The sequence below is a fragment of the Hesperophylax consimilis genome, chromosome 6 (genome assembly GCF_061612785.1).
Source record: "Hesperophylax consimilis isolate HC1 chromosome 6, BYU_Hcon_1.0, whole genome shotgun sequence".
Lineage (NCBI taxonomy): Eukaryota > Metazoa > Arthropoda > Insecta > Trichoptera > Limnephilidae > Hesperophylax > Hesperophylax consimilis.
Window position 1 is genome coordinate 38,854,694 of NC_142841.1, and position 14,286 is coordinate 38,868,979.

General features: G+C 43.1%; 1 protein-coding gene across 2 annotated transcripts in view; it reads right to left on the reverse strand.

Annotated features, from left to right (window-relative positions):
* The window catches only part of LOC149423329 (uncharacterized), a 174,317-nt gene that overhangs the window by 73,862 nt on the left and 86,169 nt on the right, over positions 1-14,286 (reverse strand). Inside the window, exons 1-2 of one of the 2 annotated variants that reach the window (XM_089632670.1) lie at positions 7,639-7,742; positions 164-6,115 (exon numbers count right to left, since the gene is read on the reverse strand). In XM_089632670.1, the coding sequence (XP_089488796.1) occupies positions 164-6,068 (5,905 nt within the window). In that variant the 5' untranslated portion in view covers positions 6,069-6,115; positions 7,639-7,742. Of the gene's footprint in view, positions 1-163; positions 6,116-7,638; positions 7,743-14,286 lie in introns of those variants that run through there. The other variant, XM_089632669.1, reaches the window with a different exon arrangement.

Below are 14,286 nucleotides of genomic sequence, written 5' to 3' on the forward strand. Positions count from 1 at the left end.
TTTTATAACGTTATTTGGAGAAAATCTTAGATGAAATTACACGACCCTCAATTATCTCCTATAAATAGAATTGCAATAAAGTGGCTAAATGGGTTGTATTAAAGCACAGTCGATATAATCGCTGCAGATTGAGGATTTGATAGAATGAAGAAGTAGTACTCACCACTGTTAGATGTCTGAGAGGGCGGTGGTGGAGCCCTGCGACGGTCCCGGCGAGCAGAGGGCGCTGGGGCGGGGGCGGGGGCGGGGGCCTGCAAGCCCGGCGCTGACACCGCCCTCTGCGCCCGGCTGAACCCGGGCGGGCGGTAGCGCGCACTCTTCACATAGCCGCCCCCGCCGCCGCCCACCGTGGGCAGGCGGGGCAGGGACCCCGTGGGCCCACGCGGCCGCCGCTCTTCCTCCTCCTCACCATCAGCGGAGTCCCCTGAGTCGGGGACGCTAGACCGACGACGGCCACGGGCTCCACCCGCCCAGAGACGCTCTTCGCTTGCTGCCCCTCCAATTGACCCGCAGCTCCGCACTCTATCCAGCTGTTCTCGCGAAGGACTCTTGTGTTGGAAAAGTAAATCACCCGCAGATCTGCGCTTGGCAGCTAAAGCGCTAGATCCTTCAGATCCTAGAAGCGATAGCTTATTTCTGGAGTCCGCTGCCATCAGGGCGGACTCGAAGCTGCCTCTCCACGAGAAGCGCTCGTAATCACTAGCCTCGCGCTCTTCCGCTATGTCTGACACTCCGCCTGATTGATGGAGAGCGTTCCGCGCTGCCTCGCCCAGCAACAGGTCGTGGGACTTGCTCCTCGGGAGGAACCCGTAGCCCAGCGTGTCTTCAGCGGCGACTAATCTGTCTACCAGCGGAAGGTCGGTGGTGCTGTCGTCATCTTCCGTCGTGGAAGCCGAGGAGACCTTGTGCTGTAGCCGCCTGTGGTAGCGTACCCTCGGGGAGCCCCCGGCGTGGCTCTCCCCGCTGGAGACTTCGTGCATGAGAGCTACCAGCCTACTTCCAATGTGGTGCATTACCTTAGCTATCAGGGGCGGCGAGCTGTGAGGCGAGGTTTCATTACTGACAATCTTATCTTGTTCGGCTGTCGCCATTTTATTCAAGGAAGCTACGAGCTTCTGATAGACGAAAGCTGTGTCTCTATTAAAAACGGCATTATCATCATCGTTCACTTTCTCCTCGTCGTTGGGCGGATCGTCGATGTTTTCGAAGTTATTTATGATACGTTTACAGCTGTCAGAAATTTGCTGCTGCAGGGCTGACTTAGATCCCCCGGCGCCTTCGAGGTCCGAGCTGGTGTAATCTGAAGAGTCATAGGAATCACTCCAGGTGTCTTCACTAGACAAGTATTCTACTATCTCCCGGACCTCCTCGTCCCGTATCCCTGGGACGGTTTTCATGAGTCTCGTGAGCTCGCTCTCGAAGTAAACTAACTGGGGAGGCTTGGTGCCTCTACGCACCCGGGGGCTGGCCACGGGGCGACTGAGGGTGGGGGTGGTCGGTTTCGAGTTAGTATTCGAATTAGAATTTGAATTAGAATTCGAATTAGTATTAGAATTAGTATTAGAATTAGAATTAGGAACGTGTATATTGTTTTGAGCGTTCGCCGATGCGGCGACCATACTTTTGAAAAATTGTCTCATTTTATTCATCATTAAATTAGTTTCCTCGTCCGACGACCAATTATTAAAGCTATCTTTGCGCATGAGAGAATTTGTCGTTAAAGCGGACATCGTAGCAATATCACTTTTTTCTTCGAGATCAACTTTGTTTTCTTCGGCAATTTCTTCTAAATCTAATTTTAATTCGGTGGCCCGCGTAGAGCCCCACTCGCTAATACTGCCGCTTTCATTTCCGTTCTTTAATAGATCATCGCAGCTGCCGACGAAACCACTATCTCTACTTGTCTGCTTCTTACTGTTGGCAAGGTCGGAAGCCAGGGGCAAGAAATCGGGCTGCGGGGTTTTCCTCCCGTCTTCGTCCCCATCCGACACTGATCTCGTGTCATCATCGTCCCTTACTTCTAGGGAAAATCGCTTTTCATCTGCAGGGGAATTTCTACATTTTTTGCCGTGCTTTTTTCGTTTGACAGTATCGCTTTGGCCGTCGTTCTTTTCAAAATTATTAATGTCTTCGAACGTGTCGGTTTCGGTACTCGACTCCCCTGAATCTAGGGGTATTTCGGGGTGGTTCTCGGGGGTCGAGGCAGGCGGGGGGGGCTCGGAGGCGGCCAGCAAGTTGTCCAGGGAGGAGGAGTGGGACCTCCCCGTGCCCCGCGCCCTCACCAGCCTTTTTCTTCTCTGCTCGGGACTGGGCCTCCCTTCACTATCACTACCCACACTACCCGATCCATCCGAATCTCTCCTCTCCCGGGTGAAACCCATAAAGCCTGTAAGAAAGTATTTTTCTAGCCTTGACGAGGCGAGCTCGGCGGGGTCCCTACCTTCATTCTGATCCAAATCCTCGGTACCCGGTAAAGAATCTACACCTTCACTACACACACTACTCGTTTCAGAAAATACATCTCCGTTTTCGTCATTCACTCGTTGTCCGTCACCGAGACCGAAGAAGAAATATTTTTCTAGTTCGGTAGCCGATATCGGCCTCATCTTCCTCAAGCTCTGCTCGGCTTCGCTCTCTTCGCAGCTCTCCTCCACTATGGTGTGCAGCGTGAAGTCGATGGCCGCCCTACGGTAGCCCCTCAGTTCCTCTTCGCGATCAGCAGAAGAGGAAAGAGTGACTTCATCCCCGGAGTCTGTGTCCGTGGGAGTCGTAGTGGGCATATCGTCTTCATCGTGGCTGACGTCCTCCACCCAGGAGTCGTCGTCCGCCAGTCCCTCCTCCAAGCACACCACGGCGGAGAGCGTGTCCTCGTTGGTCACTACCGTCACGTCGCTTTCAGAGCCGGCTCGCTCGCCCGCCCGAGCCGCCCCTTCGAGCGCACTGCCGTTGGAGAGAGCCATTTCGCGGTCGTACATGTCTAGATCGGTGGGCTCGTCCGCGCCGTCCTGCCAGTTGGTGTGCTGCACGGTGACGCCCGCCATGAGCGTGGTGGTGTCACTGGTGACGACTGACACTCGCGGTAAACTGTCCTGCGTAATGGTGACCCGACTGGTATAGCGCGCACTGCGGTCCGCGCGGCCCGGCCGCTCGCTGTCGACTGGTCCCCCTCCGCTGCGCGATTTCTCTCGCGGTCGCTGCTTGCTCTCCGCCTCTACCTCAGTAAACGTAGAGGCGGAGGTACAACTGGAGGTAGCCTCTTTAATTAGTAGCTCGCTAAGCGTGCGCTCGATACCCTTTACCAAATCCACATTACTGCCGTCCGCTCTCACTGATAAGCTGTTATTCACAAGGCGGCCGGTGTTGTTTCCCTCATTCCACTCCGTCGGATCTGAGCGGACGTCGATTCTCGTTTTTTGTACGGATTTTGTTTGTTTCTTAATGTCACTCTTAAATGGCGGAATGTCAAAATCGTAACAATGATCGACGTTAGATTTACCGTTTAGAATGGAAGACAAGTCCGTGAAATTATACGTTTCTGGCTCGGAGTTGGTTGAATATTTAGAAAACTTTAATAAATCGCTTTTGTTATCATATTCCACATTATTGCACATAATCTCACTCGAAATAATTTTATTTTCTATATCTTTATCACATAATATATTTTTTTCATCACTTATCTTAGTTATTTCGTTTAAGTCACCGTTGCTCCACGATAAATCGATATCACCGATAATATCTGCGTTTTCCACTTTATCTCCCGCTTGAGATAACAGGGCCGAAACGGTATCTTCCGACTTGCCATTGCCCAGAACAATGTCGCAGGAATAAATATCCCGGGCATATTCATTTTCACCCGCGTTAAACATATTAATATCACAAAAGCGCTTGAAGTCTTTGGACGATGACTTAATGTTCTCGGTGGAGCCGAAGTGGTCGGCCGGTGACAGAAGGCACGAGTCCGCGTCCTCTGCGGCGACAGGTGCGGATGTGGGAGACGGAGAGCGGGGCTCACACTTCTCGGGAAACAAAGAGTAATTGATGCAATCTTCTGTCGGCTCGTCCGGTCGAGTGTGCTCTGCTTCGGCTAATGCGCCCCCCGAAGGAATCCCCTCCAGCGGCTCCTCGGCAGACACACTTTCTTGATTGAGCAAATCGTTGTGAAGATTCTTAGTGGCTTCCTCAACCGTGAGCCCGCTGGATTCTGAAACATCTGTGTGAATTTCCCTGACGTAATTCAGCACTATTCCACAGTCTTTTTCAGTGTCCGTATCGTTATCCGAGGTGTCGGATTCTCCACTGTGCGTGTCGCTGTTAGATGTAGAGTTGTTGGTATTTGCACTCACTCTGAATACTTTGGAAAAACTGCGCAATGTTCTTTCGGCATTTTCTGCAGATTTTTCCGAATCGGAACAAGATGAATCTCCGTCATCTTCTATGACGGAGCTGCGGGGGGAATCTCCATTTTGGCTACATCCGGTAACGTTGTAAGCCCTCCTGGTCAGTCTTCGATCTTCATCTTCACTGTCGGAACCAGATTCGGAGGAGGAAGCGAAGGCATTTTCCGAAGCGAGGTAGCCCCGCAACTCGGGGGTTTGGCGCCCGTCACTATCGGCTTCCTCCACGAAAGGATAATCGACCCCTCCGGTTTCCAACTCTATTCCGAGAATAGGTTCTACGAGATCGGTAATAATTAAGTCACTAAACTCTACGGGGTCCACGTCCTTAGCGGGATCGGGCACCATCACTGTATTGACGTTCGCTGAAAAGACACCCTCGAGCGCCGCGGGAGGTTCTGCACCAACTGAAGTGTCAGTGTCTTGACACGAGTCGGCCGCGCGCGGCTCTTCCTCCTTATCAGTTTTCCCCCCCTCGGGCCCGAGCCCGAGCCCGAGCCCGCCGCTATCGCGCAGTGCGGCGCCGACCCGAGGCCCGCCCGGGCTGTCGACCCGCAGTCGCGCGTCACTCAACAATACCTCATCACAATCATTGTCTTTTTTTAGCGACTTCAACGAAGTCTTTTCATCGTCGGTAATGGACGGGGTTTCGAAAGGCGGGTTATCACTTTGTATATTTATATGGTTACTGAGAGTAAACTTATGCGAGGCACTATTAGATTTGATGTCAATGTCCGCATTCGCATTATGCACGGCGGTATTTGAATCCTTTTTCGTTTCGCATCTCGACATGACGGCACTGTCGAGGAAAAACGGGATGAATTCACTGTGAAATAATTTATGACCGACAAACTGTAAATTAGAATTAATCGCGTTAGAGTTCAACTCTCTGATTGCGGAACCCGCGGAATGCCCTTCACTATTTTGCGACTTTGCTGCGAGATCACTTGGAAAGTTCTTTATATCACTGGTTATTTCTTTGTTCGACGGATCCTGTTTCGTCAGAGGGGAAGAAGACATTTCGTCTCTTTTTAGGAAAAGAGAAGAATCCGGGGAAGAAGTGGCGAAGTCCGCTGTGAAGGGCCAGCCTATTCCCTTGAGCCGCATCTTCATGGCGTCGGGATAGGCCAGGAGCGAGTCCCACAGCGGCACGGGCACGGGGACAGGTACGGGCACCGGGACGGGCACGTACCTGGGCAAGGCCCCGCAACTCCTGCAGCCTCCTGCCTCGCCACACCGCACTCCGCTTCTCATGCTGTCCAGGGTCGCGGTCGCGCAAGGATCCTCATTTCTGCTGTACTCCCGGTAGCACCTGATATTCTTCTTCTTGGTCAGCAGACTGTCGGACGACGAGTGAGAAAAGCTGCTGGTGGTCGGTTCATCATCCGTGTCACTCTCCCTGAACTTTCTGCCGACTGAAGGACTTCCGAACGGTGAATCGCAAGTTGATAACTTCCTGAAGACTTTAGGGCTGCCGAAAGGAGTGCTCCAACTCCAGTCCTTGAGGATCGGTTTGGCCGAGTTGTTTCCAGACTCGAAGTAATCCCAGTCGCAGTCTTCCAGACTGAAGTTATGAGTGATGGAGGAAGCCGAGGAAGAACTATCCTCGTTCTCCTCCTCCTTGGAAGAAGAGTCGGAGCTGATGAAGACTAGCCTGTAGTCCTCGGGATGCATGCGCCCGGGATCCAGCTCGGGGACTTCTTCGCGGATCAAACCGCTTCCTGAAAGACAAACAACAGTTAACCTTAATAACATATCATGGTTGCATCTTGCATGTGGAATTAATAGCATAGCCTTGGATTATCATATATCTACGGGGATAGCGCTAGCGTGTAGAGTGTATGGGCGATGGCTATAATCTGTGAATGATTGTATAAGGAAACTGGCCAAGGTACCGCAAGTAATGACATTAAAGATTGCACCTACTCTAGAGCCGGCCCACACGTGTGTCATGCCTTGTGCCTGTCTTGTGCCTTGTGTCTTGCAATCAATACCCAGCCTCACAACACCCATTTAACCTTCGTGGATGATGTCAGCCCTCGGGGGAGGCAGTACCTTAGAATTGCTGGATTAAATCCTACATACAAAACTAACACAATAAATTGCACAAGTCACAACAACCACACTTAACCATTTAACACATACGTTAAGTTTTTTTATGTTTAAATGTTGACAAATTATATTGTTCCGTGATCTACATTGAAACATAAAATTTGTAATTATTAAGGTAAGCAATACATATTTCATTGGTAATAAATAAACATGACTAATCTTGGGTTAGGTATATCTATATCAGAAAAAAACATTTACGTCAAGGATTTACAATAAATAAATGAAACGAAAATACTTCGTTTTGAGTCACTTTATTGATATATTTTCATCAGGGCTGTTATAAAAATAAGGATGAGAAGGATAAGAAAGATGGTACGGACTTACCGAAACCGGTTGACAGTGAAAATATATCATAAAGTGACTTAAAACCAAGTATTTTCATTTAATTTATTTAAAATGTCAAGTCACAGTGTATTTGCTTCTTGAAATAAAAAAAATAATAGGAAGAATTTACGCTGGTGCGAAGTGAAAATGGCTTCTTGAATTTCACTCTGAAAGCTGCATTTGAAAAGTAACTCTGAATCTATTTCAAATGTAATTTAAAAAAGCAATAATTTGATGAAATGAATTGAAAAAATAACAAAAATTACACAATATTACAAAGGAATAAAACCATATAATTTTTGTTGTTTGTTTTTGGGGTGTTATGCCGTGTTGCGCTAACTCCTTCTTTAGCCGACGTTTCGGACAGCGTTGCAGTGTCCATCATCAGGGCAGATCCGGTAGATCCGAAGATGTGTCGGCTAAAGAAGAAGTTAGCGCAACACGGCATAATACCCCAAAAACAAACAACAAAAATGCTTTTGGCCGTGAAAATCTAAAAACTTACCAAACCATATAATATTTACAAAGCTTTCACAACAGGCACTTAAAATATTTTGATGTTTGCAATAACTATTATTGTACATATTACAAAAATATCGTGGTACATGAATAATAAAACCATAGTGTTGCATTAATAAAACGCGAAATAAATTAATTTTACATAACGCCACAAGTGAACAATGCACAACAATAGCTTTCACGTGAAAGCTTACGAAAAAAGTATTAAATAAGTTACGTATTTATTGAAATTTCTAACAATATATTGTGAATGTCTAAATAAATAAATAAATTAAGCTTTTGAACGTACATGTATAATACCTAGTAGAGAATCCCTCTTTTAGAACAAAACGCCGGAAATAGCCGAACACTTCCGAGTGCAACCGAACCCGAACGGTTCCGGAGTTTGGCCTCAACTAAAGGCGGCCCGAACTCAACTGCTGAACCGAAGAAAACCATTCCGCTCAGGAAGGACTGCAGACGGTACCAACGCATACAAATATACCGTCAGACGTGTGGCACCACGCAAAAAACCCCAAACAAACAAAAAAGTTATATTTATTGTTAGGTTAGTCGTTTTAACTCTTTTTGTTTGGTGGTTGATTGTGCAATATTTTTTTTTATGTTTTTTTGTGTTGTTTGTGCGGACGGGTTTCAGTTGGTGAGTTTGTTGGGGGTGGTTGGTGGTGTCCCCCCTTTGGAGGAAAGGGAGGGACGTATAGAATAAAATCAAAAAGGCTTTTATTGTGGCTAGCGCTTGGGGGACAATATGGTTCATGGACTGGCCGCCTCGCGCGGGCGTTGTTACTTCGGACGAGTATTTTTGCACTAAATAAAATAAACTGCGTTTTTTTTAATGCTTTTTGATGTCTGGCGTAGCGGGATGGTATAATATGCAATTACATGGAATATATAGTTCTTAAGTAATGGGAGTTTTTTAAAAAGATTTTTTATAATATATTAGGACTGGGTGACGTTGTTTTATTTTTTAGGCTATGTGATAATGGGGCCCTGAGAAAATATGATTTATTTGATTCCAAAGTTTTAGATGCTATAAAACCAAAAATCTGTTTTAAATGGCTTTAGCTTTGCTTGGCGAATAATACTAGTGAATCAAGAATCGATACCAAGTCAAGAGTTGGAAATACTGAAGACTACCTATTTATGAGACGATTATATGAGAATTGGGCAATATTTAACGGGGTATTGGCCAACTCAACAAGCATGATTATTAACTATTACGATTATTTATATTTTTTTTACTAATTATTAAAGATTACTTACAATTATTTATGATTATTTGCGATTATTAACGATTATTTACGATTATTTACAATTATTAACGATTATTTACAATTATTAACGATTATTTACAATTATCTACGATTATTTACAATTCTTTACGATTATTTACAATTATTTACGATTATGTAAGATTATTTCGTATAAATAATAATTAAGAATGTTTATTTAAGTATATAACCGGGAGTTACGATGCATTGCATTACTGATTGTTATGTCTAGGTAGAAGTTGACGTAACAATGAAAAATATTTTTAGTAGGAATGTAGTTCAATTTGTCAAGAGAAATGTGAACATATTTTTTTACGATTGTTTTAACTGTTGTAAGCAAATTGCACAAATATTATAACAAAATTATTATGACATTATTCGTTTAACGATTATTTAATCAGTGAAGAAATCAGATATTATGAAGATACATCTTATACAGATTCAAAATATTCACAAAGCCATTGTTGACTTAAAATATGGTATGTACCTACATGCATATATTAAGACTCCATAACACGCGAATGAAAGCAACACAGCGAGTTGATATACCTAGACACCTTAAATAACAGTACACACATAGGTATTTTATGATTCCAGAGCTTACCGTCCAAGAGTTTTTTAGTGGAACACATGAACAAATTTAATTTTCTGCATTAAACGGGTAGGATGTTTAAGTCGTGTACATTAATAATACTTGGATAATTTGTAGGGAGTCGTTTTAGTGAATAATAATATTTACATTATTTTTACTTTTGAAAACTTAACGCTTTATAAATGGTAACTATATCAATAATGCTAGCTGTAGCCCGCCTCGTGTTGCTGTGGCTCAGTCGGTCTGTGCAGATAGAAAAACAATATCGCGTGTTGCCTTTGCGTCCAACAGATGGCGCTGCGTTTAAAAATAGCATGTTTTTACCTGTCTCAGGTATATAGGTATATTAAAACACACGCGCATTCGAATGCAACGTTGGGTCAAAATTTCTAAGCAATTGATGAAGAACTTTCGGAGATTTAAGATTTTGAACAAACGAACATATAGATTTTTATTTTTATGGATAGATAAATTCAAATAATTAAATTTAAAAAAACATGCAACATAAAAGAAAAAATATTGTAGGTGCCACCTGAAATTAAATTCTCCATTACAACTCGAAATCCTTTTTTATTCCATAACCTGTCATTCTTTTTTTTTAAATTTAATTATTTGGATTTTATTATCGAATATTGTTTCAATTATTAATAATAACAATTTAAACAAATGAAACAATGTTGCATTATTTCTCCTTCCCCCATTCTTCACTAATCCCTAAATAATAATAATAATAATAATTGGATGACTTGCACCGTTTTTGTGCAAAATCACCTTAAGGGCGCTGTACAAATTTATAATACATTTCTACAGTGATATATGTTATTACTAACTATTTATGGAGATAATATACAGTATAATACTTACCTGGTAGGTCACTTGAGATTAACACTTAATTAAAATTATCTAATTGTTTATTAGCGAAATTTAGATACAGGATTTAGGACATAATTAGAAAATTGGATGTAACCGGATTTTCTCTCAGGAATGGTATATTTGATTTAAGGGTATGACAGCTTAAAAAGGTAAGTTTGACACGCCTCCACCCCCACTTTAACTATTTGAAATATATTATGTTCTAGTTAGTATATTTTGCCCGGTGACCGGATAAATCATCACAATGATAATTCATTACATCTTTAAAAAGTTATATAAAGTCATGGAAAGAGATGAAACAAAAACTTGATTAACTTGGTTAAGGAGGTTACGTTAGGTTGGGTTAATTTTTTTTTTCATCGTTTTTAATGACTTTATATCACTTTTTAAAAGTGTGTTGAATTGTCACTGTGTTGAGTTATCATGGAACCATTTTTCCCAGAGGAAGGAACGGTTGTTTAGAAACCGGTCAGGGTATATAAAAAAATTAGTGGTTCAAACAAAGAAATAATGTTAAATTTATTTATGATGGATAACCACAGGATAGCTACCTTCAAAGGAATTTAAAAATTATTTAGTTTTCACAGCGTTTATTTGGTTTTAGTAAGAACGATTCAACGAATCCCGTTAACAAAGTGGGTGGCATCGTGAATGCATCTTACCAAATAGTCAAAATTACAAATCGAGACGAGCGGTGCTTTTCATTGTTAGAAAGACGTTATGCAACGATGATCTCAAACTCTACTATGATGTTGTGATTCGGCCCTCTATCTCCATCGCCTTGTATTATTCCATTCGAAGCATTTTTCGATGCTGTTGGCGCCGAACTGAAGGCTGAATTACACGAGAGGCTTAGGATGGAAACTGTGCGACAGTAGAGCGGGAGTCGAGTTGTAACAAAGGTGTCGTGACCAAGTCACTTCGTGTCCTCGCTATCGAAGGCGATCATTTACGAAGTAATACGCCCTGTGAGAAAGTACAGCGACAAAGATTGCACGGCCGGGTTTCCAATAGAAAGTTCACTCTAAAACTCTAAACGCTAAACACAGGAGTACAAAACATACAGAGCGGAAAAAACAATCCAATAATCCTTCACAATAACGACCAATTTCACGTAAAAGTAGTTTTTGCGAAATCTAGGATTCAATCAAAGATCAACGCGTTATTTAGTTTAGGAGGCGGGTTTGGGTACCACAGCTCTGGGAACCATTTATTGGATGACCAACACCTCTGCCATAGGTCACCCCAAGTGGTTCGCAACGTTTGGTGATTTAGCAGGGGTTTCCTGGGTCATTGGGTGAGGTGTGTTCACGGTGCGCCTGCACACCAGTGGCACGGCGTACTGGATCGGTAGAAGCTGGTTTGGGAAGACCCTCTGACCTCTCTCTTTGATCTCTCTTGACCCATCGCCTTGCGTCGTAGCGGGAGAGATATATCATTCGTCCATCACTCCTGGATACACCCCTCATACCTTTTCCTTCCCATAACCTTCAACCCATCCTTTCCTTAAAAATACCCACAACACACCATCCCCAGAGATGACATAAGCCATAAGGGAAAATTATTTTCCTCAGGACTTTCTGTGTGGGGTTAAAGTTTAAAAAAAGGAACAATTTTGCGAGCATGGGAAACGTTTTTAAAATCTCTTACCGCTTTGGTTTTTTTGTAAAATTATTTATCATTTTATACGAAACTAAAAAACGCATTTAGTTGGACATACATATAATAAACGTTATCGTTACTACATATTTTTTCGATTTATATCAAAAAAATTATTTGATAATTGGCAAACCTCGACTGAGTAAACTGTTTGGCGGTTTTCTCTTATTTTAACAATAGTAAACTTTTATGAAAAGAGAAATAGATGTGCTACCTTTCTAAATCTGTTTATATTGTCATGCGTCTGACCATAATGGAAAAGGAGATAGGTAGAGTTTTATGAGGACGTATCATTTGGTGACAGATGTAATTATTCAATTATTTAACAGTATTTATGAAAGGGTAGTAGATATGCATTTTCAATTCATGGCGATATATATATATATATTTCAAAAGTTCGATCAAATCAAAGATGTTGATTTTTTTAAAGTGAAATTCATTACTAGAAGATTTAACAAAAGTGTAGCGATCCTAAAAGTATAACTGAATGTTGATTATAAAAATTGTTGGCGGCCCCCGTGGTCGAGGGGTAAGACTTCTGACTTTTGAAATTTTATTAAATTATTTTGTTGCTTCACAATTGATTCATTACAAATAGTTTATAGATATTTGCGGCATGTTACAGATTGGTAGATACTCTCAATATAGCCATGCTGAAAAACCACCATTCCGAATTGAAATGTTTCTTTAAATGGCTTTTAGCCAAGTACCAGCTTCCCCATCTTCTTCACACATTTCCTTAGCCTCATAACATACCCTGATTAAGGATGCCATAGTCTCACTGGCTCAAGACGGCTGGGAACAGCTGAGACGTATGCTGTATTCACAAAAAAATCGCATAAATATAAAAATAACATGAAGGTTCAAGGGGTAGTAAAAAAATAATTACAATAAGATTGGCTGGCGAATGATTCGCCATCGCCTCGGGTGCTTGCTAGTGCTGCTCACTTTCTTATTAAAAGCAAACATGAAACCCTTTTCATAGAGAAAATCATAGAGGCATATCACTCCTATGCACAGCATATAAAATCTACACCATGATACTGAAACAAAGAATTGATAAATATGCAGAAAACCTACTGGGAGAGTATCAGGCAGGCTTCCGCACCGGTAGATCCACAACAGACCAACTGTTCACCGTCAGACAGATCTTGGCAAAGTGCTGGGAATTTGACATAGACATACACCAACTATTCATTGATTTCAAGCAAGCATATGATAGCATAGATCGGGAGTGTCTATATGACATACTACTACAATTCCAGATTCCACCTAAATTGGTTAGGCTCATAAAAGCCACAATGTCAGACTCAAGAGGTCAGGTCAAAATAGACGGAGAATTGTCGGAAGAATTTACAGTATCACAGGGACTTAAACAGGGGGACAGTCTGGCTCCCACTCTCTTCAACATTGTGCTCGAACATGTAATACGAAAAACACTAATAGACACTGGCTCCAATATTTGTTTCAAGAGCAGTCAAGTTGTCGGATATGCGGATGACATCAACATTGTCGGAAGATCAATTTCAGCCATTAAGGAGGTCTTCGACCCTTTAGAAATAGCGGCGCGGGAAGTAGGACTGCGAGTTAATGTTGACAAAACAAAAATGATGGTACAGAGCAGGAACCCTTCGCACAGAAGAAGAAGTAGTGCACTATTTAAAGACAACTACTCATACGAAGTGGTCGATCAATTCACCTACCTGGGCTCCAGCCTGACAGAGAACAATGAGGATCCAGCAGAAATCAGAAGAAGAATCACAGCAGCCAACAAAACATACTTCTCTTTGGTGCCAGTGTTTAAGTCACGTAGTGTCCACAGAAAAACCAAAATAACCATATATAAGACCATTGTAAGAACTGTATTGGCATATGGATGTGAGGCGCTGACACTGACAGTAAAGATGGCTGAAATGCTGGATACTTTTGAAAGAAAGGTGCTGAGAAGAATATGTGGACCGGTGAAAGAGGACGAACAGTGGCGTATCCGGCACAATAGAGAATTGTACGATATATATAAGGCCCCTAGCATCTCTGCACACATGAGACTCCTCAGGCTGAGATGGGCTGGTCATGTACAGAGAATGCCGGATACACGCGTCCCAAAAAGAATTCTGACTGGTCACCCAGGTGGAAAGAGAAAAGTGGGAAGACCCAGACTGAGGTGGGAAGATGAGGTAAGAGGGGATGCAGCACAGCTTCTCCAGGTGACAAACTGGAAGTCAGCCGCTGAGGACAGGAGGAGTTGGAGGCGACTGTTGCAGGAGGCCAAAGCTCGATATGGGCTGTAGCGCCATCGAAGATGAAACCCTTTTATCCCAGATGACATCATCAAACACAACACAGATAAAGCTCAATAAAGCGAAACAGCCTCATTGCTGATGGTATCTATGCAGATTTTCTCTGTATCCAAAGTAATGTTTGTAAAAATCCTTAGCTTTGTGAGACAAAGGGACAATATTTTTTTCATACGATTCATTGTTTGTACTTGGACGTCACTCCATAACCGGTAATGCATACTTATATTGGGGTTGCACAAATT